General features: G+C 42.8%; 1 protein-coding gene and 1 long non-coding RNA gene across 4 annotated transcripts; one reads left to right on the top strand and one right to left on the bottom strand.

Moving 5' to 3' along the window:
• On the top strand, positions 1–21,928 carry hif1al (hypoxia inducible factor 1 subunit alpha, like). 2 transcript variants are annotated; one of them, XM_085184348.1, is made up of 15 exons: positions 1–156; positions 8,448–8,638; positions 11,213–11,424; positions 14,362–14,446; positions 14,766–14,881; positions 16,323–16,507; positions 16,652–16,758; positions 17,456–17,603; positions 17,710–17,981; positions 18,119–18,297; positions 18,380–18,472; positions 18,576–18,715; positions 19,013–19,121; positions 19,353–19,476; positions 20,038–21,928. In XM_085184348.1, the coding sequence occupies exons 1-15, from the start codon at positions 122–124 to the stop codon at positions 20,103–20,105; spliced, it is 2,064 nt and encodes a 687-aa protein (XP_085040474.1). In that variant the 5' UTR covers positions 1–121; the 3' UTR covers positions 20,106–21,928. The 2 variants fall into 2 exon arrangements, with proteins under 2 accessions (XP_085040474.1, XP_085040473.1); XM_085184347.1 differs by having other exon boundaries at positions 19,353–19,569.
• LOC146503831 (uncharacterized) lies at positions 12,559–27,186 on the bottom strand. Of its 2 annotated transcripts, XR_014877881.1 has the most exons (4): positions 26,940–27,186; positions 24,846–24,919; positions 18,562–19,220; positions 12,559–16,945 (listed from the first exon to the last, which is right to left on the bottom strand). It is a non-coding gene; the product is annotated as an uncharacterized LOC146503831 (long non-coding RNA). The 2 variants fall into 2 exon arrangements; XR_014877882.1 differs by lacking the exons at positions 24,846–24,919; positions 26,940–27,186 and adding an exon at positions 19,325–19,434.
• Between the last annotated feature and the right edge of the window lie 577 nt (positions 27,187–27,763).

Raw genomic sequence — 27,763 nt, 5'->3', positions numbered from 1 at the left:
GTAGCCCGTGTTTACAGGGAGTAACCTGACGCCTTTGAGGGGTTTAGGATTTTACTGTGTCGTCGGGTCAGATGAACAACAATAAAAAGCCGAATCGCTTCGCTCAGCACTTAGATTGAAGATGGAGAAGAAGGAGGGGGTCGTTACGGTCAAACGGTAAGACTTATCGTTTTACGGTTACTCGGGTGAAGGGTTCGGTATGTTTATCTGTATTTTTTCGCTTTTAACTTTGAGTCTCCGGGAGCCATTAAAGCAGCAGCGGGCGGTGGAAACGACGGCGGCTTAGCTCGCACGGCTACAGGCTGTGCGGCTAGCTCTCCGTCGGCCTGTTTATATTCAAGGAACATTATTTTTAAATTATTATTTAAATAAAAAAAATCTTCTGTTTTTCCCCCCCTCCACAGCTCCGTGCTGCCTTTTCCATGCGTTCAATACAGCCTTTTAATTTGAAATCCTATTTGAATTGCGCGTGCTGAACAGGCGTATGTCCTTAAAAAAAATAGACATAATTAATATTACAGCATGTTTGCAAACCTGTAAATTAGATAAATATGCATGAAATGTGATATCTGCCGTACATCTGTATTACTCAGTCTGGTCTTGTGTTGTTGCAGAGCACAGCCGCCGCCTTTGTTCACGCCATGTTGCTCTGCTTCATGGATGTCCCGCATCCCAGTTATGGATTTTTTCTTTTTTATTGCAGGCAGACATAACAGACAGAGATGGCTGCGGAGAGATAATATTAACGTGTTCGCGGGGTTTAAAAAAGAAAAAGAGGAAGCTTTGGTGGAAAGTGGAAGAGAGTCTGGGGACATTTAGTGACACCTCAAAGAAACGAACAGTGTGTTCTCTGAAGGCTTTAGAGCAGAGCCTGAGTACACCTTTGGTTCACATTGTTTTATATGACATATGTATTTATCAGAGAGTATGGCTGCCATAGAGGGCGTATTTTCATATATATGGTTATACACAAGGATGAACTCTCGGTCACATTATTGATTAGTCTGTTAAAATTAGTTTGATAAAGCCCATAAAGTTGCTGGTGTCAGCTTTGATGTGTCTCATAAAAATGTGGATTGGAAAATGAGGAATATGAAGAAATGGTCTTGGGCTATAACCTCCGTTATGTGTTTGGTCCAGTCTGTGTATTTGTTCAGAAAGTTGAAGTTAGATTGTTGGGAAATTTTTTTCACACGCACTCGGCTTGTTTCCATAAATTTCTGCATCCAAGTCCAAGAAGTTTTTGGAAGGACTCTTTACTAATGTCTGATGGGGCAGATGTAGATGTTTCGCACGCTAAAAATTGTTTTGATGTTCTAAAGATAATCTCACAAATTAATCTGGATCTGCACACTCAGATTGTGGAGGGTGTGTGTTTGTTGGCCTAGGAGGAAATATGTGTTCTTGGTTTGCTCCTGGTACTTAATGTGTCTTAGTTCTGTGTATGAGTTTTGTGGTCACCTGAAAAGAAGTGTCTCTGATTGGGACTAACTGATTTAAAAAGACTTGACATAAGCACATAATGTTGAAATTACATAATTCTTGAGATAAATCAGGATTTTCATCGTCTGTTTTGGCTCATTAAGTGTGAACCTTCTCTGCTGTACTAACAGATCGGCAAGTTATTCTGAGACTGTTTTATTGGCGCGTTAGCTGAGTTTGACAGTTCTGCTTTAAAGAAAAGTTGGTTTCAGGCCAAAACAGCCTGTGAGAGTAGGAAAAAGAACAGTTGTTCAAATGTGACCACACTAGGCCAAAGGTGTGTGTGCGTGTCTGCCATGACAGTCTCCAGGCTGCCAAGAACAACCCTTCCCTGTTTCAGCAGTCTTGGACATTGTGTACTGAGCCAATCAAAGCTGAGCTCACTTTGTTGTTTATAGTTTAGTGCGCATGTCAGTAAGGATATGAGATGTCTGGTGTTTGTATGTGTGTACCATGTTTACATATCTTTGTGGGGACCACCAATAATGCCCGTCCCCACGAGTTTGAAGGCATTTTTGAGACTCAAAATGTGGTTTTAGTGTCAGGGTTACTATTAGGCATACAGTTTTGATGGTTAGGGTTAGCAGCTAGGGGAAGCATTATGTCAATTAGATGTCCCCACTAAGATGTAAAAACACGACTGTGTGTTTGTGTGTGTGGAGTGGGCTGGCAGGATATGTGTGATTATTTACGAAGGGGGTCCTGGAGTCTTTGTCCTGGACTTCCTCATTTTTCCCTTCACTCTCTTTTGCTTTAAAGTCTCGTGACCTGCTGCTGAGTGTTCGTGTGTGTGTCTGTGTGTGTGTGTGTCTGTGTGTGTGTGCGCGCGCGCTCCCTCCCCCGTCTACACATGCCATGAGAGGACATTGTGTTCTAAGCGTAAGCGGCGGTCCAACTGGTTATTGCTTACCTCATGTTTCATAGACGCTCCATCTGTGTAGATTATAGATGAGTGTGTGTGTATGTGTGTGTATGTGTGTGTATGTGTGTGTATGTGTGTGTATGTGTGTGTATGTGTGTGTGTGTGTGTTTTAGAGGAAGGCGCCGTCATGTGTGACGGCTCAGTAACCGCAGTTTGTACTCCAGAACACAGTGTTTGGTGCAGAGCTCTATTCAGGGCTTTGTACACCTCGTCCCAACACACACACACATGCACACGCACGCACACACTTGTATTGAGCAATAAGTCGACAAAGAGCAGCGCTGCTCTCTGACCAAGGACACGGAGCTCGCTGAGGCTCCTCCCGCTGGCTGGGTGCTGTGTGTTGACAGCCTGTGATAAACAGCTGTAACGCGGCTGCAGTACCTGACTGACTCGTCCAGGTGTAATTACATCGGCTCCTTTTAATGTGTCAAAGTCCATCAACATAGTGTTAGTACTTTGTGTGTGGCTCTGTGGTGTAGTGGTTTACACATTCGCCTAACAAGTGAAAGGTCCCTGGTTTGATTCCAGAAGCTCCATGAAGACTTTAATTGTTCTGTTATAAAACGATGAAGAATGATAGACAAACTTTTATTGTGTTTTTGATTGTAAGGACATATTTTAAAACCTTTAACATTAATGTTAGGCTGGAGGAGGGGTGATGGAGTAATCAGCCAGGAGGGGCATTCGCGTCCACCTCTTTTGTTTTACAGGTTTGTCTTTAGACTCTAAAAAGTTCCTGGTTTGGTTTAGAAAACGCGGTCTGGGTTCATAAAGACCTCTCAGCAGTAGCCATGCATGCTTAACACTGACAGGTTTGGCGTGACGGACGTGTTTTGCTTTTCCCATATCCTCATGTGTCACCCACCGCCATCAAAGGACGTTCTTTGTGTGAACGTGAGACCTTATCAAAGCAGCATTATTTTAGGGAAATGGCCTTGAAATTGAGCCTAATCACGTCAGCGCTGTATTTCACGGGATTTCCTCTTATTTGCACGATTGTTTAATTTGTGCACAGAGAATAAATATCTGGTGAGACGATGTAGGACCAGAAAGCCGTTTTTTACTCACAAACTTTGGAGAGTTTCAGGATAAGTAGGTCAGGATGTTTTCTGTAGTTCGCTTTGTTTATATTGCATGAAGCACACAGGACGAAGCCGTCTGCTTCAGACATGTTAAAACCGCTGGAAGTGCTCCAGAGGGAGTTGTCTGGATCGAGCTTCCAGGACGCTCTTTCACTACCGGTAAATGCACCGGTAGAGCGATTACTCGAACTGCTCCCACAGTCTGACATCACAGAGTTTTTTATGAGGGAGCTGGCAGGTTCAAAACATTTTAAAGCGACTATTTCAGACATTTTTCTCACACACCTCTGTCAGGTGATGTCTAGAAGAGTTCAAGGATGCTGTGCATGTGTGGAAATGTCTTTCCACCTCCGTCTCATGGCAAAACGTGAAACGCTGTCATGTGTGAGGACACGAATTTGGCAGTTTTCCAGCACAGAAAGGAGGAATTTGACATTTAAGGAGGAAGCTTTGAGGGAACTAGGAATGCCATCATAGCTGAAATTGAGTAGATGATATCAGAGCCAGTAGATTTACACAATCTGCAATACCAAAACAAAATTATGTAATGCACTTAAACATAAACATGCAGGTGTTCCCCGTCACTTCCTGAAAAGCTGCAGGTTCAGTACCTACACCTCCTACAGCAGCTGAGGTCTTGAAAAAACCTACTGGGAGTTTTTGGAGTTTTGGTATCAAAAGGTATCCTGAGTTTTGGTTCTGGCAACTTCCTGGTGGAAACCAAGAGAACTGAACTTCTGTTTCCCAAATCTTAACCAAGTCATTCTGGCTGATGGAAGGTCAGGGTGTATAAAAGTAAAATGAAAGAAAATGTAAAAGTATTCAGTCACGTGTGCAGCTCGAGCGGTGGTGTTCATCCAAAAAATGTGGACTTTCTACCCTTTAAACCTGGAAAAGTTTCCACCTGTGTTTGTGGACATGAGTCAATAAATCTGATGAAAATTTGTGTTTGTGTAAACAGCAAAGGAGGGGAAATCTGTACCCGAGAACACGGATCGATAGATTAAATATTGGGAGTATTTAACAAACAGCTGTAATCTGTGTTATAGAGGTGAAAAATTTAAACGTGTTTAGCTGAAGTTGTTTCCCTTCTGTTGGCTTCGGGGGAGGGAAATTAGGCTTAAACCCTAAAGCAAGTCAGCTGAGGGGAAGCACTGAAGTTGTTGGAGACTCATGAAGCTGTAGTAAATTAAATGGGGTGTTTGTCTTGTTTGTGTAAGATAAAAAAAACCTGTGAGGAAATGATAAGTATCCAGTCCACAAGATAAAATCCCTTTAAGGTGCTTGAAGGTTGCCGGTTCGAGCCCCGGCTTGGACAGTCAAGACACTTCACCCGTTGCCTACTGGTGGTGGTCAGAGGGCCCGGTGGCGCCAGTGTCCGGCAGCCTCGCCTCTGTCAGTGCGCCCCAGGGTGGCTGTGGCTACAATGTAGCTGCCATCACCAGTGTGTGACTGTGTGTGTGAATGGGTGGATGACTGGATGTGTAAAGCACTTTGGGGTCCTTAGGGACTAGTAAAGCGCTTTATAAATACAGGCCATTTACTTGGGGGCTCTGCGAGCAACAGCAGTGATGCTAACACAAGTATCAAGCTAATATTGGCGACAACAACAGTTGTCTGTAGTTCTGTAAGTGGCGGAAGGAGTGCAAGCAGCAGTGTTAACAACAACACAAAAACGAGCTAAAACTTGAGTTTGAATCAAAACAGTTGAATGTAACAGCACAACAGAAGGACACGTTGCGTCCTCACCCGTGTGCAGCTCTATGTTTTTAGTTTGTGATAAAACTGTGACACGATTTCATGTGTCCACATGCTTACCAAGGTCATTGGTAAGCATGACAAATATTTTAAGATATTAAAGAAAACCAGGGCAGAAGAAGCTCTCACAAACACACCCCACATTAATCTCATGACCCCTTGACGGGTCTGTGACCTCCCTGCTGGGAAGGGCTGCCTTTCAAAGGCAAAAAGAGGAATGCATTCCTCGCAAACCCCCTGAAGGGGTCTGTCCACCCCTGGCGTCACTGAGCTGCGCTTTGGGAATTCACGTCTTGCTATTTTGTTGCTGCGAGTTTGCGTGTGAGTCCTCTAATTGTCAGCTTCCAGCGCAGCGGTTTGAAGTGGGTTTGTCAGCTTGTTTTTCTTGCACAGACGCAGCACAAAGAGACAAAACGAGCGGCGCCATTATCTGTACCGAACGGCTGCTGAGTGTGTTTGAGGGTGACGTAGGCTGGTGTGAAACTTTGACCAGATCTCAGACTGTCCAGCTGCACTTCACCTCCTCAAACATGGAAATGCGTTTGACTTGGGATGGCGTGCCAGAGGCTGCATGAAATGTATCTGCAGTGTTGTGACCCTCGCAGTGTTTATGTACCCAAAAGATGTTGAGTGACGTTAAGCTGACATGCTAAACCGAGAGGGTTTTTTGTCTTTCTGCAAGCAGCATACCAGAGTTTCCTGTCTTTGGTACAGTCAGTTCCTTACACACCAAAAAAAAAAAAAGTTCATGACCCTGAGCTGTGGAAAATTACAAGTTTTTTTTTTTTTTGTTTCTTTTTTGGCCACCTTGTAGACAAAACTATTGAATAAAAATGATAAGTAAAAGTGTTGCAGACACCTCTGCAGGAAGAGAGCTGCAGCAACGATGTTGCTGGAGGAAAACGTCTTATTTATTTAATTTTTGGGTGTGCTTTTGAGCAAAATTGAGCTGAACCCCAGAGGTAAACAAACCAAATCCCTGTGCGGTGTACGGGTACACTCAGTATTTCAGGCTGTGCTTTTGTTCATGCTGTGGACGTGACTCTGTTTCACTTCTTTGCACGAAGACTCAGCAAAGGAACACAGGGCTGTTCTTTCAGAGGAGGGTGACGGGGGGAGACTCTGAAAGTGTGTGTGGCTGTGCTTGTTTGCTGTCTGTTGAATAAAAGCCATCACATGGATGCGGATGGTGTAATAAATTTGTACTCTTGTTCTAATGCCCAGTAATAAAGAGATCTGCGGTATTATGTGCTGATGCAACAGCAGCAAAAACAAGGATGTTCTTTAATCTGAGCTCAGACCTTCACACGGGTTCCAGGTGGTTTAGCTCCTGATACAAACAGTGTGGGTGTGCCCGAGTGTCCCGCTGGAACATTATGTGCTACTGTCTGAATAAAAGACAGACATGTTTGTTTTCACTTTCAAACCAAAGCAGGGAGGAGTATTCAGATCAGGCAGTGAATGTAAAAGATGTCCTTTCACTCACTGACCCACTTTATTTCATTTCTTTTGACTCGGAGTTGTTATTATTATTATTATTATTATTCATTGATCACCTTCATATGATTTTGTTTCACTTCATATTCCTCCAGTGGATGTTAAGCAGCAGTATTAGGTGAGGTCTGATCTGTTGTCTCGACAGGTTTTGTTTGTTTTGTTTCTTTTACTGGCAAAGTCGTAATTTTAAACAGCAGCATCAGCCCAGAATTTCACATTCGAAGTCTGCTTGTTTTAGAGCATAAGTGTCAAACTCTGGCCCGCGGGCGGGCCAAATACTGGCCTACTGGTATTATACAGCGCGCATATATATATATATATATATATATATATATATATATATATATATATATATATATATATATATATATATATATATATATATATATATATATATATATATATATCGTCAACATGATTGCATATCCACCCACAGCTGCAAAACGCAGTGAATGGAAGAGAAGTGAAGAAGTGAAACCTGGCTTTTGTCCTGTCAGCACATGTTTTTTGATCTCGGCCTGAGCGGTGTAGAGCGAGCTGAGGGATGGATGAAGACGAGCGGGGGAGGGAGCCCTGTAGATCTGGACGTTTTCCTGGCTGCTGAGATAAAAAAAAAAAACATTTTGTTCTCTTCAGTTTTTGGGTGCTTCTCCCTATTTTTGCTCTCTTCTGTTCCCACTTTGGTGTTTATAGTGTTTAGAGTGTTTATAGAGCTGACACTTGTGAGCACGATCACCAAGTAAAGACACGAAGGCGTTTATGTCTCGTTGCCTTTAAAGTGGGATTAACCCTGTAATTAAATGCCTTCTCTTTACAGAATCTGTACATGCATCTGTGATTAGTGCGTTTATATATTTGATGGTTGGGTTGTTTTGCATTAAAAGCATCTGGTCCCGAACTGCTCCTCAAGTGTGTTTCGAAATCCAGAAGACTGGAGTTTATTAGGGCAGCAAGTGTTGCTCATAAAATTCCCAGACTGATTCACAGGTCACTGCTGGAGGCTTTAAAACCGCACAGCTGCAGCACTGAAGGGCTTTTAGGGCCGTTTTTATTGGGGCCGTTCAGAGTTTTCTAGATCCATGCCTCTTTTAAAAATAATCTTGAACTGGCTCAGTGCAGGTATTTGAAGATGTATTTTAAATTAAAAATTAACAGTCAAGACGACTTTACATAAAGCTATCTGCAACTGAGCGTTTGGCGCTCACAGAGATTCCTCGTACAAATTCTGAGGTCATCATTTGAAACTTTAGCCGTGTTTATTACGAGCGTTCGCCATTGACCATAAGGAAAAGCAGAGCAGATCCGCTTTAATGTTGCTTGAAAGGAAACTGGAGGAGCCTTCTTTGTATAGCACTCATGCTCTGACCTTCTTCCTTGTAGTTCTGTGTTAACAATGAGAAGCGTTGTCAGCAGAGGAAAGGAGAAACACATGGTGGGGCTGGAGTGGGGAAGGAAAGTTGGTTACAAGTGAATTGTTGATTCTGGGCTCCACACAGAGAGCTTATTTTTTTTCTTTTAGTCCCACTTCAGCTCCTCCGTTCCTCCCCCACTGCCCCACATTCCTTCTCTGCTCTAATCATCTTTTCCCTCCCCTCTCCTCGTCCATTCGTCTTTATTTAACGATTATCCTCCCTTCCTCCTTCACAGCTTCTTCTTTCCTGCTCCTTTTTTAAAATTTTCACCTCCTCATCCTCTTCCTCCAGGACCAGCACAGAACAGAGAAAACTGCGCTCTCGCGATGCGGCCAGATGCAGGCGGAGTCAGGAGACCGAGGTCTTTTATGAGCTTGCCCACACTCTGCCGCTCCCACGCCGAGTGTCCACCCACCTGGACAAAGCCGCCATCATGAGAGTGACCCTCAGCTTCCTGCGAATGCACCACCTGCTTCGATCAGGTAAGAAGCACAGAGTCATGTGACAGTATGTCCCAACAGGGCCTGAAAATCCTTTCTGGATCAATAAGTATTGCCTGATTAAAAATTATTAAACGTTTTGTGTTAGATTTAGGCTAAGATGCTATACTTAGCCTATGCATGGCAGGATTTGCGTTGGTGCAAATGTGCTGCTGTGCACAACAGTGACAAAGCAGGTGTTTTCACACATTCTCTGCAGCCCCGAGCCCTGAAAACAGCTTAGGATGCAGTGCACTTAAATGTCACCTGGTCTGAATCACGCGCCCCAGAGGATAAATAGTCATTTCACCATCAGCAGATCCGGTTTTTGGTTTGACAACATAAACTACAAAACAGTTAAGCTCCATCTATACTGCATTTTTAGTGCTAATAAGCAAACATTGCTGAAGCAGTGCGGTCGAATTTGTAAATATTTGACCTGCTTAACAGCAGGATGTTAGCATCCTGAGCACAGCTGCAGACTTGGTTTGGTTCTTTTGGTTTTGTTTTTCTGCACATGCTTTAATTTCATGACCTGCATGCTTCTTTTTTCTGTTTTCTAATGGCAGAAAACATAAAGACTGGTTTAACTCAGTTAAATAATGCAACTTCTGAGTTCCACGGGAAGAGTTAAGAATGAGGAAAGACGTGAAGGTTATGCTTTTATGACTACAGTCAAATATGAGGCTTGATTGTGGCTCAAGTGGTTGTTGTTGCAGGTGAGTCAGGTTTGGATAAAATGTTCCAAGTGGTGAAGTCCTTTAAAAACAGCAGTGTGAGTTGTTCTAATCCTTTAAATGGCTTCTCGAGTGACAGAGTTTGAATGATGAACTCAGTCAGGCATGAACGCTGCGTGAATGTGAATACAGCTCTGGCATGTTGCGTGTTCAATGTTACTACTTAACAAGATGAGTCTGCTCATTGCCTCAGGTGTGAGAGCAGAGTCATGAACTCCTCCTGACTGGTTTATTGATTGAGGTGAGACATTCTCATAGCTGGATCGGATTTTTGAGGGGATTCAAATATGACGCGTACGTCAGGGTTTGAAAGTGTGTTCCTGGATTTACGGAGGAAAAATCCTGCAGGAGTTGATGATGATGATAATTTCCAAAGAGGTCTGCATATCAAGTAGGGCTGCCACGATTAGTCAACTAGTCACGATTACGTCGACTATCAAAATCGTCCACGACTGATTTAATAGTCGACACGGCCTTTGAAGCTTTGTAAGATCACAAAAGATGCAGGAATAAGTAGGATTTAAGAGTGTAATAACGGACTGAAACAGAAGATTGCAGCACTGCATGTACAAGGATGCCAGCTGCAGTTAAACCCCGAAGAAGAAGAAGCTCTGTCCCAGAATTCATAGCGCAGCCCAGCTCAGTTTCCAACAATGGCGGCAGCTAGTTAGTTTTAATATTACTCTTATTATTCTTTCTGGGTCACAAAATAAACGTTCAACATATTTTCAGGCGAGAATGTACCTGTATAAACCTCAAATATCTGCTCAGTTTATCAAGACATCACATATTTTCAAAAGCGCTCCGACGTTTTCGGAGACGTCTGTTACCCACTAGCTCGATAGCTAACCGGAGCAAGGCTAACTAGAGCCCGTCAGAACACCGGACTCCTGGCAAATCGTTTTCAAACCCACCGCCGTCTTTCGCTACTCAGGTTAAACATATATAAGTTACTTAGATAACTTGTTATTGTTTGGCTTTTTTTTAGTATTTTATTTGCTCCTGAGTAAATCGGTTTGGCTGAGATTAAAGTTATAGTTTTTACACAGCTGAATAAGCAGACAACTGATTATCAGAAGTGTGAGATGCTCGAGAATATACTCCTGTGTCCCGTTATAGTTTAGATAGCAAGGAGTTTATTAAACTTCACCAAAACAATCTGCAAATTTCATTAAAATTTAATAAACTATCATCCTGTCTTTACTTTTAGTTAGCACATACCTTAAACACTTAAAGCTGTAAGCTAATGATAGTTATATAATAGCAGATTCTGCTGATGCAATAAGTTTTACGTCCAATGGATGCATGATCTGATTAGTCGACTAATCGCAAAAATAATCAGTGACTAGTCGACTATCAAAATAATCGTTTGTGGCAGCCCTAATATCAAGGACCTTTAATTTGCGCTGTTGGTGTGAATGCCCACACCAGCAGAGACACGGAGCCATGGGAAGGAGATGCAGGCAGAAAGTTGGTGAACTGATAAGAGGCTTGCAGCTACAGCAGAGTACGTTTCTTTGAGCCAAATCTCAGAGAGGAGCTCACATCGCAGCAGAGGAAACGCCAAAGCAGGATTTGAAAATGTGGCTATGCTGACAGCTGTAATTACACATAAGAACGGGTTGGCTCCAAGAGTGACACAAATCACCATAAACACGGCAGAGTTTACGGAAGAGATTACAACATGGTCTGCTTGGTGAAAATCCAGGAGGAGACTTTCAGGCAGTTAAAGACGTGCGAAGTCGAAAAGAGGTTTAACCTTAAAGACTTTGGGTTTAAGTAATCCTCCCTGATCGGCCTCTGGTAATAATAATAACCTTGTTGTTTTCTTCTGCAACAGATAAGAATCTGAAAGAAGTGCCTAAAGAGGTGGCAGAGGAGGAGGAGGAGGAGGAGGTGAAGGTGGTGGAGGAGGAGGAGGAGGAGAAGGATGAAGATCCGATGGATGCTTTCTATCCTCAGGCGCTGGCTGGCTTCATCATGGTGATGACTGAGGAGGGAGATATGATCTACCTGACAGAGAATGTCAACAAACACATTGGCATCACACAGGTACACACACACACACACACACACACACACACACACACAGTCTTGATGTTTTTAAATGGTAATCTTGTGCTTTGTGGGTGGCACAGAAATCTTAAGGCATTTGTTTTTGTGCCGTGCAGGCGTGTCCAGGACATTTAATCCTGACATCTGTTGATTGATTTTTGTGTAACAAGCCAAGTACTGATTGTAGGTAGAGGTGAGGACAGATAACGTCGCCATATGAGTCGTAGTTTGTGATAAAGAAACCAAAGTATTCGCTGCTAAAGCTTCACCACACTGACTCGTCCTTTGATAAATGAAGAAAGTGAGGACTGTGTGGATCCATGGCTGTGAAACCTCCTCTGTAACCATGGTGATAGCCCTCTGTTCAAAGGTTGAGCTCAGATTATGTTCATTTATGATTTCTGTCGCTAAGTTCTTGCTCGTAAGGGGTCGTCTGATTGTCGGGGTTTTCTCTGTGTTACTGTCAGGTTTTTACCTCGCAATATAAAGCGGCTTGAGGAGACCGTTGTTGGGATTTTGCGGCGTATAAATAAAGTTGAAATGAAAAATTGATGCTGTAACCGTGGCTTTCAAAGCTTGTTGGCAACCTGTGTTCCTGCCTGCCCCGTCGGTTCTTCGGATCGTGTTGTCTAACTAAAACTCTGCCCCGGCCTCCTTCAGACACTTTTACACAATCTGTGCTGCATCTGGTTCGGTTCCAGCACTATTGAGAACGAGCCAAGCTTCTCTCAGGAGAGGTGTTTGGTTTCCAAGTCCCTTTCAGCTCACTTGGCATCGTGTTAGCATTTGCCAAACTTCTCCTGACAGATGTCATAGCGGGGGCGGGGGACTCGTGATGTCCTCGGTCCAGCCGAAGCCATTAGAGGGGTGACTTTTCCAATGTAGTTTCCACTTTTTTCCCTTTCTTTTTTAAAAAAATTGAATGGTGGGTCACACCGCTGGTTAATTGTGCTTTGCTTCACATAAAAAAAAGATTCATTTCCTTGTTATCCTTGGAGTCATGCTCACATAATTGAGATCATCCGTCAACTGCTCCAACACACCGCGCTCTTTATAGCAGAAGGATTTTATTTCAGGATGGATGCATGAATCTAATGACTGGAAACTTTTTATGTAGTTTGAATATTGCTGTAATAACCTATAGTTAGCACACAAACAGTTTGGTTTGCTTATATCGAGGGTGTGAAGGTCACTTTAGTTAATGGACCAATAAAACAATTATGTGATAACCCACCTTTCTTTTAACATAGAAGTAAACAATCACGTTTATTGAGAAACGGCTTAAAATATCCTGCATGAAGTTTAAACAGACCGTCTTTATTACAGGTGCATTCAGGATCAGTGTAGCCGTGCAAAAGCACAAAACAGAGCTTAACGCCTGTATTATATATATCCAGATAAATATCTTTTAACTCTGATTAAAAGTGTTTTTAACATTTTGATAGCTGTGCTTTAAATTTTAAATGTTAAATTTCACATTTTGCAAAGTCATTTATTTACTCAGTTTGTTCTAATCAGCGAAGCTTCTTTTTCGAGAGGCCGGAGAGCTCTCGTAAACACATCGAGTAACAGGAGACCTCATAGCTTCTCCGAGGCTAAAAACATTCCCTCCATGAGTGAGTCTGCATTGGCTTAGGATCAGTTTGCCTTTTGTTTTTTCCTCCTTGACGAAATTGAAATAATGTTTCTCTGAAAATGTGACATAAAATCAGAGCAGGGTAACAGGCTGCACCTCTGGTAAAAATTCATGCAAATCCATCCGTGTCTCTGCGAGTAATCCTGCTGACAAACAGGACAAAACAAGCACTCGCTCCAAAATCACTTTGTTGGAATCATAAATGGTAAAATAATTGATTAAAAGTGTATGAATATTTCTAAGTTTCCAGAAATGTGCCCTCCTGTGTGGTGATGCTTACTTTATAAAGACTCTTTGCTGTTTAATGGCTGATTGGGCGCTGGCAGAGACTAACTGTGACGTTTCATTTTCAGACTTTAGTCTTAAATCTTTTCCTTTCATTTCAACCGAGCCGGCTTCAGTTTCCCACTCAGCTGCCACTTCGTGTGATGGTCTTGTGATCCGTCAGCTTGGCGTTCCGGTTATTTTCCAAGTCAGTTCTGGTTTTCCGTGCACATTAGGAAACCTTCAACACCAGAAAATGCATGTTTGTTGGTCTCCAAACATCCACTTTTGGTGGTGTTGGTCATTTTAAACAATTGACACATCACCCCAATCCCATAAATACATAATATAAACTTACTGGTTTAGAACTGGACTAAACTGAAGGCATTTCCTGTGTGTTGCATTTATTGTAGTTTATTTCTGTCGTTGCACAGCAGCGTATTTGCTAAAGTGTAGTTTTTATTTTGGTTAATTACAGCGTCTTGGTTTACTTTCAGTGAACTGTAATGTTGTTTCAGGGTGTGTAATTAAACCCCAGAGGTACTCGTTGGACGTGAGAACGCCATCATTATTGCTTATATTGTAGATGTGTTGTTCGTCATTCCTGACCTACATCAGCTTTTAGTACACTCAGCCCTTACGAGCTTTTCTTAGATAAGAGTTGTTTTCTTTTTTATTTCCTGTGAGCTGCCAGGATAGTGTGTCTATGAAAGCTGAGCGGGAAGAAGAATCTGTTCCTTAGATCTATTCTTAGCCCCGTTTGAGGAGGTTACGGCGAGTATTCACCGAGGTCCAGAGTGAAGCATGCTGTAACAGCGGTGGCGATTTAACCTGACCTCGTCAACTGTAATTACAGTCGCTGCTAAACACAGAAAGAAAAATTGATTCACCAGACAAACTCTTAACCAACACGTCAGGTTAAAAAAAATACATGTTTGTGCTTTAACAAAAAAAAAAAAATCAGGGGTAGCAGTTGATACTTGTGTTTGTTGGTGTGTGACTCAGCGGTTTTGTTGGTTTCTTGTCGTCCACAGCTGGAGCTGCTGGGTCAGAGCATCTATGACTTTGTTCATCCCTGCGATCAAGAGGAGCTCAGAGACCTGCTGACTCCACGTCCAGGTAAACACGCAGAGCCAGGGATCAGGAGCCCACTGACACCTTTATTTTGTAGTTCGGTCATGTGACAAGAAGACAAGCATCTTCTTAATTTGATCTCCAGAATTTAATTACAGGCCAGATTGACTGTAACGAGTTAATTTAGTGCGTGTTAGTTCTGTTTATTTGTGGTCACAAAGACTCAGCAAAGCCCGTCTGTGTATGCTTTCTGAGCTCAGCTGTTCTTTGAATTTTTAAAATGTTTTTGGTACTTAACAAATTATCTTGTAAGCTGACAAATTTCTGTGAATTACCCACGTTAACGGTGTTGTGTTTCTTTCAGGTCTGAGTAAGAAGTCACGGACAGAACAGACGAGCGAGAGGAACTTCTTTATGCGAATGAAGAGCACACTGACCACCAGGGGGCGCACCGTCAACATCAAATCTGCCACCTGGAAGGTTTGTATTACACACAGCTGTTCATTTAGTATATATACACACACACACACCTCACAGTGATGGCTTTCTGAGGATGCTCACTCACCTCCGACTAGCCTTAACATTAAAACTATAGCCTGTATATAAAAGATGGACACAGCTACCATGCTGTCATCTATTAGTTTTTATTTAGAAGCCTCAATATTAAAGTTTGGCTGGATCCATGTTGGATTTTGATCCAGAAGTAGTTGTAAACAGTGCAAATCCTTAGAATAGTAGGCTGCATTCATAAACTGTAGGACTGCAGCTACTAGCTAACTACTGCTCAGCAACAGAGTAATAATATACTAGAATACACCAACTTGCAAGAGGATCAAAGTGCAGTTTGCAGTGCTGTAAAGAAATGTTCTGTTTTATTCATACCGCCAGGTCCAGCTGTAGCATGTCTTTAACCCTTAAAGTGGACGTATTCACGGCTTCCTTATTTATTCCTATGTAAATATATACTTTTGGCTCATGCACTTGATTGGCTGCAGGCCTCTTCTAAATGACAAGTGTTCCTGCTCAGGAAAAACAATAAATAAATCACAGCCTTGGGGCTCGAGCAGGAACAGAAGATTGCTTATACTCTCCCCAACACATTTTTACTGTTTGCAAAAAGAATTGGGAGGTGCATGACGAGCCCAAATGACAGCAGTGCACATTACTTTTGGCTGGTGTATAAACTACTTTCAATAAGGACGTCTTGAGCTCACACCTCTGGCTTTGAGCACATAAGCTTCATCCACCTTTACCCAGGTCTTCGGTTTATGATGGGCAGCCAACCACAAGAAAGGAAGAGGAGTTAAAATAATAAATTGTCAGCAGGAACGAGCAGAATACGTCCCCTTTAAACAGGCCTTAGAAGGTGTGTCACAAAGTGAGGGACGGCTAGTTCTGAAGCTATAATTGGTCCTCATAAAAATAGGCACAACAGACACACACATGCAGCTAAAGTCCAGTCCGAAAGAGATATGGTCAAATTAACGCTGGCAGCCGGCCTTCACGCTGTAAACAGTACACCTACTAGTTCAAACACACACATTACTTTCAATTCATGCGCTCACATGTACTTGCTGCACAGTGGCACGTCCTGATGTTACCATTCCTGTCTAAAGTGCTGCACTTACATTTTAAAACCTCTGGAAGAGTCAGAGGGTTTCCAGCACTGACGTGTCTTGGCTCCAGCGCCACAGAGCAGGGACTCTTTTAAAACCTCTTCTGAGCATTTAAGGGATTAAAGCTCAAATTTGAGGTTTTTATTCTTTCTGAATTTAACATTGGCAAAAGCAGAGCCAAACTCAATACTTTTCATTAAAAGAGCTCACTACAGCTATGCAGCATGAAATTGTGCAAAAAAATAAGTTTATTTCAGGTGTTTGAAGCGTGCTTGGTTGATGAACTCCTCACACTCTTTCTCCAGGTCCTCCACTGCACAGGCCACATTCGTCCCTTTGGCAGCGGCTCTGCATCGCCCCCTGCAGGCAGAGTCATGACCCTGCTGTGTGAGCCCATCCCACACCCATCCAGCGTGGAGTTTCCGCTGGATACTTGCACCTTCCTCACCCGTCACAGCATGGACCTGCGCTTCACCCACTGCGAGGGCAGGTGAGACGGAAAAATGTAACCGATCTCGACCTTTGACCTTCCCCCCGTGGATGGGAAGCAGGAGGAATACCGTTCCACTGTAGCGCGAAAGAGAGGGAAAGAAACCTCTGAACTCCTGGTTTTCTTTTCTCACACCGTTTACAGGGTTGCAGAGCTGGTGGGATACAAACCTGATGATTTGATTGGACGCTCAGGCTTTGAGTTTCTCCACGCGCTCGACTCAGATCACATCAACAAGAGCCTGCACACATGTGAGTGTCAGTGTGTCTGCGTGTTACAACAGGGTAATATTTTCACCGCTTACCTGGGTCTAAACGGCTTTCATATATGGACGGGTGACGAATTAAAGCAAAATCCAGCATAAAACTCTCAGCAGGGTATTTGGCCCTCGGCTGTCGTCAGAACACCTTCAGTGCATCTTGGCCTTTAAAAGAAAGTCTGAAAATTTGAGAGAGCACACGGGGACAAAAGAAATTCTCTCATTTGGTGTCTAGATGATGAAGGCAGAGAAAGAGAGGGGTGTCCAACATGAATGTCCAAAACTGGTTTTTCCTTCTAATTTTGAACATATTTATGCCTAAATATTTTTATTTATTTTTAAAAAAAAAAAGAATGCTCCTCATTTCTGATTACTAATATACTAATGTAATAAGGAACCAATGTCTGAATTAAGTTCCATTAAACGTATTTCACCCTCGACAAAGTCCCTGCTTGAGAATCAGAAAAGTTGGCTTTGATCCACCTGAGCTCATAAAACTAGTTTAAGTGTGTTTCTTCGATGTGTCATCAGTCCATCACTTGTATTTGAGGCACAGGTTTTACTACATTTCAGCTGTTATTAAAAGCTGTGTTTCAACGGGGAGCTCCCAGAATTTGTGTTTTAATGAAGTGAAAACGTGCTCTGGCACTTCATCATCATCCTCTTTCTCTTCTGTCCACACTGCGCAGTGCTCTCCAAAGGTCAGGTTAGCACCAGCCAGTACCGTTTCCTGGCAAACAACGGTGGCTACGTGTGGGCGGAGACTCAGGCCACGGTGTTGTACAACAGTAAAACTTCCCAGCCGGATGCCATCGTCTGCCTCAACTTCATCCTCAGGTACTTTAAAAAGCAGCAAAGTTGTCTCACAAACTACAACATGAGCGAGGATGGTGCGCCCATTTACTGTTCCCGATTTTAACGTCATCGTGTTCTTCGCCTTTAGCTCTGTGGAGCAGCCAGACGTGATTTTCTCCATGGAGCAGACCCGCTGTAGTCGCAGTTCTAAAGTTGAACCGGCAGATGAGGACTCCGGGATTGCCGACATGTGCGAGTCTAAAACTGACAGCGAGCCTCGCACTGTTTCCACTGAGGCTGAAGATGTGGATTCAGATTCCAGCAGCAGCGCGACGCTCTTCATGGAGCTGCAGGAGAAGCCGGAGGAGCTGCTGCAGTTGGCTCCTGACGCCGGAGACACCATCGTACCTCTGAGTCCAGGTGAGACCGACAGAGGACCCCCCCCCCCCCTTTTTTTTAATTTTTTTTAAATATATAAACCTAAAAGCCTCGTTCATGTTACAGTTGAAGAAATGTCGCCGGTGGTTATTCAGAGTAGATCTCCCTCCCTCTTTCAGGTTCTGTCGAGCTCTCATTTGCCAGTCCACCCAGTCCAAACTCGGTGCCCGAGCACCCTCAGGATCTGTGCACCCCGCAGCTGAGAAAACTCCTCGCACCCATCTTTGACCCCATCACTCCTCCTCCATCTGCATCCTCATCTTCACCATCGCCAAGCTCCTCACCTAAACCCGAGCAGGTAAATGTCAGCCATAAGTCTTTGTGCATCAGTCGAAGTGTCTGTGCCTCCTTTTAACCCTTAATCGATGTTTGTGTCTCAGAGCCGCAGTGAAGAGGAGGTGATGGACACCAGCGAGGTGGAAAAGTTCTTCGCCTTTTGGCCAGAAGATGCCCAGAAGAAAGAAACCCCGGTGGTAAGAGCACGAAGTGATGAGGCGTCAACAAAAGACATCCTGATAACAACTGTTCAGTCAACCGCTTTCTGCAAAATATTCAGTCCTACCTGCATTTTCTCAGGAGATGGAGGGGATGGACCTGGACATGTTGGCTCCATACATCTCCATGGACGATGACTTCCAGCTGACCTTCCTCAGCAGTATGACCGAGGAAGCTGAGAAACCTTCGTTGTCCGAAACTTCAGCAACAAGCAGGAAACGGTAAGTTAGACCAGCGTTATAAAACTATTGGTGCAAAGGTGTGCTTAGAGCAAACAGGAAGCCAAGTTTCACCTTGCATTATTGTAACTGAGCACAACGGCCCTATGCCAAAATGGGAAATTTGTCTTGAGGGAGGCACCAGTAAGAAGGCCGTGTTCTTGTCCTCTGTACAGTGGCCCATTCAGGACATTGTAGAGCTCCAGCTTTTTATTGTAGGTGAAGACACAGTTAAAAATTTATATCTGAACATTAAAACAAAGATTTACGTGTGTTACAATCCGTCTGTCTCTCGTTAAGGACTCATGACTCTGCTGAAGAGATGCTGTCACCAGTGATGCTCCAGGACAAGAGACAGAAAAAGGATCCTTCCATGGAGGAGGAGCTTCTTCTCACCCACAAACTACTGGTGAGTGGAAGAGGAAGAGCCGAGAGGGATGATTTTAAGACTTTTAATCCAAAATGTTTTCTGTCTTGATGACTTGTTGATGCAGTATTCAGTTTTTACCTTTAATAAAAAACAACAAATTAGAAAATCTGAAAAATCAGTATTTAGTTGGTTTCTACTAATAGATGCTATGTAATGATAATTATGTTTTCAAATTTTTTCACCTGACCACACGTTAACCTCCAATTTCAGGACAGTCTGGACGAAACCGACCGACCAGATCTGATCATGGACCCGGGACCGGAGAGTCGCAGCCATCTGCTCACAGACAGAGATCCGGTCTTAGGAGGCATGCAAGGACTGTGTGACACTGCAGGTAAGATCTCTAACCTCAGCTCACATTATCAGACTTGCTTCAAATTAACATCAGAGGATAACGGGCACTGAGTGACTTCCATCCCAAATTCAGGTGATTTGGCACCATCTAGTGGTCATACTGAGATAATGTTTGGGAATCTAGGCAAAATATTCCACACAGTTCAATAACTGATCATGTTGGTGCATAGGCTACTTACAGATTTCCTGTTATGATAATGTTGGATTGTAAAGGGATTGATCTTTTTCACTCAGATATTAAACGTGATGGGTCTGGAGCCTAAACTGTCCATCACAGAGGGCAGTTTTCTCTCTATTCTGGCTCCTTTCAGGTTAGATCTTATTTATCAGTGGTTAGCTCACAGCTAAAGAGTGCTTAGTTCAAACCCCTGCAGGGACCTTCTGTGACTCTGTGGGGTGTTTTTTTACCTCCTGCTGTTAAAAACATTCCAGAAATCACTGCCTGTGTAGGTCTGAGACACACAAGAGGTTCTTAAGCTTAAGAGTTTCAGCTGTGAAGTGTCCTCTGACCTAACCGTGTCTCTCTCTTTGTGTCTCGCAGCTCTGATGAAGGACATATTTGTATCTCGCCCGACTCTCCTCTCGCCACCTCTCTCGCCTATGACCTAAAGGAATTCCTGCCAGTCACGAGTTGGCCCGACTTCACCGCTTAAAGCGAGAAAGTCGACTTTGGATCTGCCTGCAAACACTGCATCCTGAGCGCACACCTACAGACATGCACGCACAAGATTCGAGACTCACACACGCTGCATCACTTCGTCATCAGATCGTTGATTGTAGCCGAAGCCAAACGGTCTCTTGACGTTGGCTTTTCCCGTCCGTCTCTCACTGTGAAACGAGCTGGCGACCCGCTCTGGAGCCAGGAAAAGTCAAAGCAAAGATGCTCCAAAATTGGCTTCCCGCAACCTGGCGCAGCTCAAGCGCTCGCTTTCCTCCATCATCACTTACTTTTCGTCAGGGATTTAATCTGAGAAGTCATCACTGAGGTCTGTCCGTTCTGACGGAAACGGCAGGTGGTGCTAATTTTCCTCATGCAAACGATGTGAAAGATTAATCATCCCAAATGGGTTTAACGGTGAGACAAAAAGAGACGTGTTTCTCTGCAGCTAAATTTCTCACAGTTTGATCCAATTTTGGTGTACAGAACAACCATGTCAGCAAAAATCACCATCGTCCTTCAGTCAGTGTCTCAACTAACAAAAATAAATAAATCACTCGCTCTTCCACTTTACTCAGAAATAAACAAAAAAAAACAAACTTGCGAAATCAGTGGCATGTCATTTCAGTGGCATATTTTTATGTGTTTTTTTATACACTTGTAAACATTTTTTTTTTCTTTCTATTAAATGATGCAATTACTAGAAAGTTCTGATAGTTTTATTTCAGCGTTCTCTTCAGATCCCGAGTCGCCCTTCGTCGCAGATTGTTCTTGATGTCTAATCTTTAATCCCGAGGTGCCCGGTCTGTGCACTTCATCTTCTCTTACTCTATAAGCTAATTTGAGGTGATTAATTGGCTTTCACACGCATAGCCGTGGATAACCTGCTGAGGGTGTGGTCAAACGGCAAAATAAAAAAAAAATTTGATGGGTATTGCTTTTTCCTTTTTTATTGTGGTTTTGAATATATATATAAACGTATATATATTTCTATAATCGATTTATCTTGCCATTATTGTTAGCTAAAGCATCAGTAGAGTAAGCTTGTTTATATGCTGGTAGAAATGTGATGAAACACTAGAATTTAGTTTTAGTTTTTTTTTGTCCTTAAGATCAAATTTTATGACTTCTAACAAATTTTACCTCAAATTAAATGAGTTGAAAGTAGGCTTGCATCCTTCAGTTGCAGTGTTTGATGAAATATTGTGATTTTGATGTTGAGGATTGTTTTCATTTGGCCACAATCATCTTCTCCTTTTCCACACGTTATCTGCAAACTACGAACTGTCTGTGTGCCCCCTGTAAAACTGCCATTTTATCTCAAACGTGTTACCTCTTCAAGAGCTGTCTGTGCCTTTTTCTCACCCACTGAAAAACATTGTTTGGCCTGTTACCGTCACGCAGGATCTGTTCATTATGTCCCCCCGATGATTTACACAGAGGGAGAGGGGTTGCATACTGTTCTTTTCTTTTAACTCTTTATCCTGTATGTATTCTTGAGCTAAATAAAGCTGATGAAGCAAAAGCAAAAGCTGCAGTGTGATCTGTGTGCAGAGGTAAATCCTGATAACCTGAGCTTCTTATGATCATTACCCACAAAAGGACCTTGAGCTTCTGTCCACAGCCATGAAGGTCATGTCATACCAATGAAAACAGAAAAGTGTTCTTTGTGTCAGAGCGCACATATCTTTTAATCCTGAAAGTAAAGTTTAACCAAAACTGGTGTTTCATCACTAGTGGTGCAGCGGATCAAAAATATCACGGTTCGGATCAATTTTCAGATCAGCAGAAAAAAGACAAATTTTAAATTTACTTTCCGTTGCCCTGGAGATCCACCCGTTTGTAGTAGTTCGGGCAACAGAAGATGCCTGGGACAGTTCAGCCATAACTTAAATATTTTCCTGCTCATACATGCTTGGAACGATCTTGCCACTAAAGTGGACACGAACGGGATATCATAGCGTGGCTCAAGCACGTTCATCATAGTTTAAACCCCTTGTTTTGCACAACGGAGTACGGCCTCCCGTCTGCAGCTAAACTCCCCAGTAGCTTCTGTAATAGCTTTAGCCCGGTCGGACTGGGCAGCAAAGGGCTGCTTAAATACAGTGTTGGGGAGTATACATGTACCACCGTTACGTATTTAAAATACAAAATATGAGTAACTGTATTCCGTTACAGTTACCGTTTAAAAAGGTGGTATTTAGAATACAGTTACTTAATAAATAAATGGAAATAAATGGATTACACGGCAGTACTTCCCTGTTTCATATTGTCACGGGTCAGGCCTGTTTGGGTTTTGTTTGACAGCTACGTTCTGTTGTTCCAGGTGGCAGCGTTACGGTTGCCATGGTTACAGGGTGACGCTCTCTCTCTGCGTGTTTCCTGGGTGAGAGAGGCCTTTTTGATGTTGTTGTGCTAAGCTAATAGGCAGAATGCTACAGGTATAGCTCTAAAGAATGTAGCATCCTAGGCAGTGTAGTCCGTGCTGCAGGGAGAATGGACTGCCATACACGTTATGCGTCTGTGAGTGCGAGGAGGGAGAAAAAGGAAAAGTACGAGCTGTCATCGAGCAAAAACGGGAGCTGGAAGCATGTAAATATAATAATAACCACTGCAGCCAAGAAGAGTGCCTGACGAGCCCAGTTGTAAGTAAGCTATTAAGACTCGACTGTACACCGTGTTTGTGTTTTCCTCCAAAAACAATAAGTTCAGTTGGAGCAGCCTTTCAACGCCTGTCTCCGTCTCTCGCTGGCAAAGTTGACCCAGACAACAAAGTAAAGCTAGTTTTCGGCTATGAGCCCGATACAGAACCCACCATATTAGCCAGAGGTCCCTTTACTACGGTTCGGAGCCGCGGACCTTCAGTAACAGTAATAAATCACAGCAATAGTACATTCATGTAGTTGTAAACAGCATGATAATATATTAAGTAATCCAAAGTATTCAGAATACGTTACTCTCATTGAGTAACGTAACGGAATAGGTTGCAGAATACATTGTGGGGCATGTATTCTGTATTGGAATACATTTTAAAAGTAACCTTCCCAACACTGCTTAAATGCCGCAAACTCCTCTGCTCCTCCACTTGGACCGCTAGCGCTGACCATAGCTATCGCTCGACAGACCCACCACGCGCACCATACACATACTTTTTTTCTTTTTCGAATCTTCGGGTCACGTGCATGCCGAACCGTGGAGTGGGATTGGTTCAGATTACGGATCAACCGTGATCCGTTGCACCACTATTCATCACCTTATTACACCTCTTCTGTGGCTCTGCAGGCCTGTTTTAACCTGCGATGCAGAGCTAGCTTTGCTCCTTTATTAGATTTCATTTATGATTTGTCCTTTTGGAAATTTCATTTGTGCTTCATGGCTACTGTCAAACAAAAAATATAACGTTAAAAACACAACAACAAAGCAGTAACATCACCAAAAATCTAATGCCACCATATGCGAGTGGCACCCACATCATATCACATATACCTGGATTGGTTCCACAGAGCTGCTCAGAATGATTAAAGGAGCACATCACCTAATGAGATGCTCTCCCTGACCTCAGGTCACCCTCATGAGGTCTGTTTCTGATTGCTTGGTCAGATACATTCGCACCGGCAGCCTGCTGGAGCTCATTTTGTAGCTCTGACAGGGCTCATGCTTTTCCTCCTGTCACACAGGAGCAGATACCGATCCTGCTAAGAACCTTCTCCAGGCCTGTTCAGCTTTCCTAGAGTAACCGCTTGTCTCCTGCAGTCTAGTCGAGACACAGCAAACCTGGCAATGACACGTACAGCGGTTGTAGGATAGGGCAGCTCACTAATCTGCGTAACCATTTATGTTTTCGGAGTTGTCTCATTGTTGCCCCTCTAGTGCGCCTGTTGATAATCCAGCTGAAACTGATTAACAACACCCTCTGATAGATCACCGATCAGATCAATATCCCAGAAGTTTAACTGACTCTACGCTACACTCTGATGAAAAAGTGTTCCTGTATTTCTGAGCTATGTACTGCAAGATATAAAAAAACCTCTGTGCTGAAATGTTTACAAAGATTTTGAGAATAAACCCACATTTGCACAGGTTTCACAAATCATTATTACGCAGCAGATTGTAGGAAACGTGTGTATGAAGAAAATCAAGCCAGGCAAGCCAAGCTCGTTTGCATCATCGTGGGGTTGTTTTTCTCAGGGAGAAGGCAAAAAATGCATAGAAGCAGTAGATCGGACACAAACACCACATTAGTGGAAACGTTTAGTAGTAGGTGGGTAGCTCTGACACCTCACAGCAATGCCTGATTTAATGTGAGTGTGTGGTTGTCTGGTTCATACATCTTTAAGTATTAAAAGCAGCATTTATATTTAATATTGTTAGTTTGCCCGAATGCTTTTGAGCGTCTGACTGTGCGTGAAAGAAATGTCTTTAATTCCTAAACAGTTGATGAAATATTTTTGTAAAACCCCTCAAATTAAAGCTGAAAGTCTGCACTTCAGTCCCATGTTGACTGTTTGATTTAAAATCCAGCGTGGTGTGGAGCAGAGGCAAAAGTACCAAATTATCTCCAAGGTTCAAACGACCTGCTGAAGGAGGCCTCATCATGTTTTTCTGTTCACGACTTGAAGGCGTCATGGAGCGTTTCCTGGTTTCCATAAAGGTTTGAGCTCGTGCAAAACTGAAGTAGTTTAAGCCCTTACCTCTGACCTCACCCCACAGGTGTGTTTCGTCTGTTACAGGTGGCTTTCAAGTCGTCAGCAGGTGGCCCTAAACACTAAAATAAAAACAATTAATAATGACATCAATCATTCATCATTGGAACAACAGTGATGTGTTGAGTTAAGGCAACATAAACATGTTAACTTACATTTAAGTTTCATAATCCAGTGGAAATGTGACTTTATAGTAAAGATTTAAACTGACTGTAAGAACTAACTTAGCCCCAGTTATGTGGCAAAATGAAAACTGTCAAAATAGCTGATGTAAGGCAGTTTTAAAATTTTCGTTCTGTTAACCTTTTAGGGTTTAATGAAACAAAGCAGCAGAAATGGGAAGTAAAACAAATGAAAGAAAACCAGTTTGTCATCAAAAAAGAAATCACAGATGTGGGCATTTGCATAAACCCTGACGGTAACTGTGAATCCACCCTGTTTGCACAACCTCACTGTGATGTCACACGCTGAGCGGAGGAGGGAAACCCTCAGGGCTGGTAATAGTTTCAAAGATCACACGGTGTCTTTTCTGGTTCTGAGTTGAGAAATTAAGTCTTCTTCTAACTTCCACCGTGTGACGGGATGTTGTCACACTGTGGCTGATGCAGAAAATTAATCACTGCTGACTGGTTGGAGCACGTCTCTGTTTCACTTCTGGACAGCTTGGACTCATCCGAGCAGCTTCTCCTTTTAGTCCGACTGGAAAAGGTGAAACACATCCAGGCTTATCTGACACAGAGTCCTTGAACTAAGTCACAAACCGATAAAGACCGATAATGCTTTCCTGGAAATGGGTGCATTACACATCACTGAAGAGACGATGTGTTTTATCTTTATGGGAATTTTCCTGGAGAAAATCCAAGGAGGGAAAAAAAGAAACATGATCCTACATTTTCAGTTTAAGAAACCAGAGAGACGTTTACTCAGTCTGTGGCTTATTTTAAGGTTTTATCATTTCAGAGAGAAATACTGACTTCTTTTTTTTTACATATATCTGCCGAGACGGGATAAAATGTTTGTTTCAGATGTGTGGTCTGTGATCTGCTGTATCCTGAACAGGTAACTGCATCCTAATGTTAATAAGGTCCAATCAGCCTTAATTGAATTGTTTAATTATACTCGAGGCCTTTATTTCCAACTCCACTCTTTTTTTCCCAGACTGTACTAGAGTAGCTTTAATGAATCACATATTAAAATAATTCTTATTTATCTTGAATTGGATCTCGTTACAGCATCTCAGTTCATATGTTGAAAACAACCTCCATTCTTCTGAATGGCTGCCCATCATAAACAGAAGGTTTGAGCAGCCAGTGGGCGGGGCTTCTGTTCCCGGTACCGGGGGCGTTGGGGCCATTGACTGTAGAAAACATGGATGTGTGCGTATGCTAGCGGCTAATCTAACTAACGAATTAACATCAGAGTGATTTTAGAACTATAAGATGATGAGCTGTGTGTCTTTTTTATAACAGTGACATGGTTGTATTTACCTTAATGAAACGAGTCGTCAGTCGTGGTAAACCAGCAAAAAAAACTCCAGCCGCAGAGCTACGTAAAAAGTGTAGGGGGGCGTGTTTGCGGTCAGGTCCAGCGGGTGTGTGGGCGGGAGCGTTACACAGTCGCTCCACCTCAAGTCACTACTGCGCAGACTCTGGCTCCAAATTTGCAAGATGGCAGCCTCCACAAGCGGGGTATTTTGGCTTCATTTTTGCACAATGGTAGGAGGCGGGGTCGCGGCGTCCATGTTTTCTACAGTCAATGGTTGGGGCTCAAGAGTTATGTAACCCGCCATGGCGTAGAGCCTTTTAATCAAATATCAACTTGTGTAGTATTCACAGAAACCTTTCTACAACCACCAAACACAGCGAAAACAAACCATGATTAAAAGAGCAGTTATGTAAATGCGAAAAAATCCTGTAAACAAACAAAACCGAAACCAGAAATTCTCCAGACTTCATGTAGCCGGCTAAACAAAGGCTAGTTAGCTTCGAGAGCTATCACAGATTCCAAACACTAGGTTTCACCACGCTCCGACCACAAGTCACTGAACCAGCCGCAAAAGAAGAATATAGAAAATTGGCTTACCTCCCAGTTGCCTCCGTTATTTTCTCAGGTAGCCGATAGCACCCTGATTATCAGCAGCTACCGCGGCTAACTAGCATCAGAGCCACTTCCGTCATTTTAGATCTAGCTAGCTACAGACATAAATTGGGCCCAGGTGGGGTCTGGCTTTGCAACTTCTGATTAGATGAAGTGTCATCGTCACCATGATTCTATTGGCTCAAACAGTTAAAAAGAAGTGTCAATCATGCAAATCGGCTAAAAGAGGCCAAAAGAAGCTGGAAGCGGCAACTCCTCAGAAAGGGCCCATTGTCTGTGAATGTGTGGTTAATTCTTCAAAAATATTCAAAAAACAAGAATTTTTAGGCATCACATATGGTGTCCAGAGTGTGTCAGGATTGGACTTCTTGTACAATGTCTGAATATTTATTTATTAAAAGTGCTGCAATTTTTCACTGTTTTACTTTAGAAGCACAAATCTTTGTACAGATGATGTTTATATGTTGATTACTAAAGCATATTTTTTAAAGGGTTTTATACTAAAACCTTTTTCTGTGTTCCAGCCTGAGTAACTTTGACACAGTAACATCTGCTGCAATTTTTACACCTCTGATGAACAAGTGTTAGCTTTATTTTAATAGATTGTTTACACAGAGTTTGTGATTGCAGAGAAATACTCCATTCATTTTGGGGATGTCATTTTCGAGGTTAAACTAGACTCCTTTGTTTTTTATTTTTTTAATGTTTACTTTTTAAGTCATACTACTTTTATGTTTTAATGCATTTATTGTTTTATTAGCTGTGCATGATCAATGTCTAGCTTTTTTTTTTTAAAACCATCCTTGTAA

The sequence above is a fragment of the Neolamprologus multifasciatus genome, chromosome 14, assembly GCF_963576455.1.
Source record: "Neolamprologus multifasciatus chromosome 14, fNeoMul1.2, whole genome shotgun sequence".
In the NCBI taxonomy this organism is placed as follows: Eukaryota; Metazoa; Chordata; class Actinopteri; order Cichliformes; family Cichlidae; genus Neolamprologus; species Neolamprologus multifasciatus.
The sequence above is the reverse complement of the archived record's forward strand: the minus strand, read 5'-3'. Positions and strand labels throughout refer to the sequence as shown.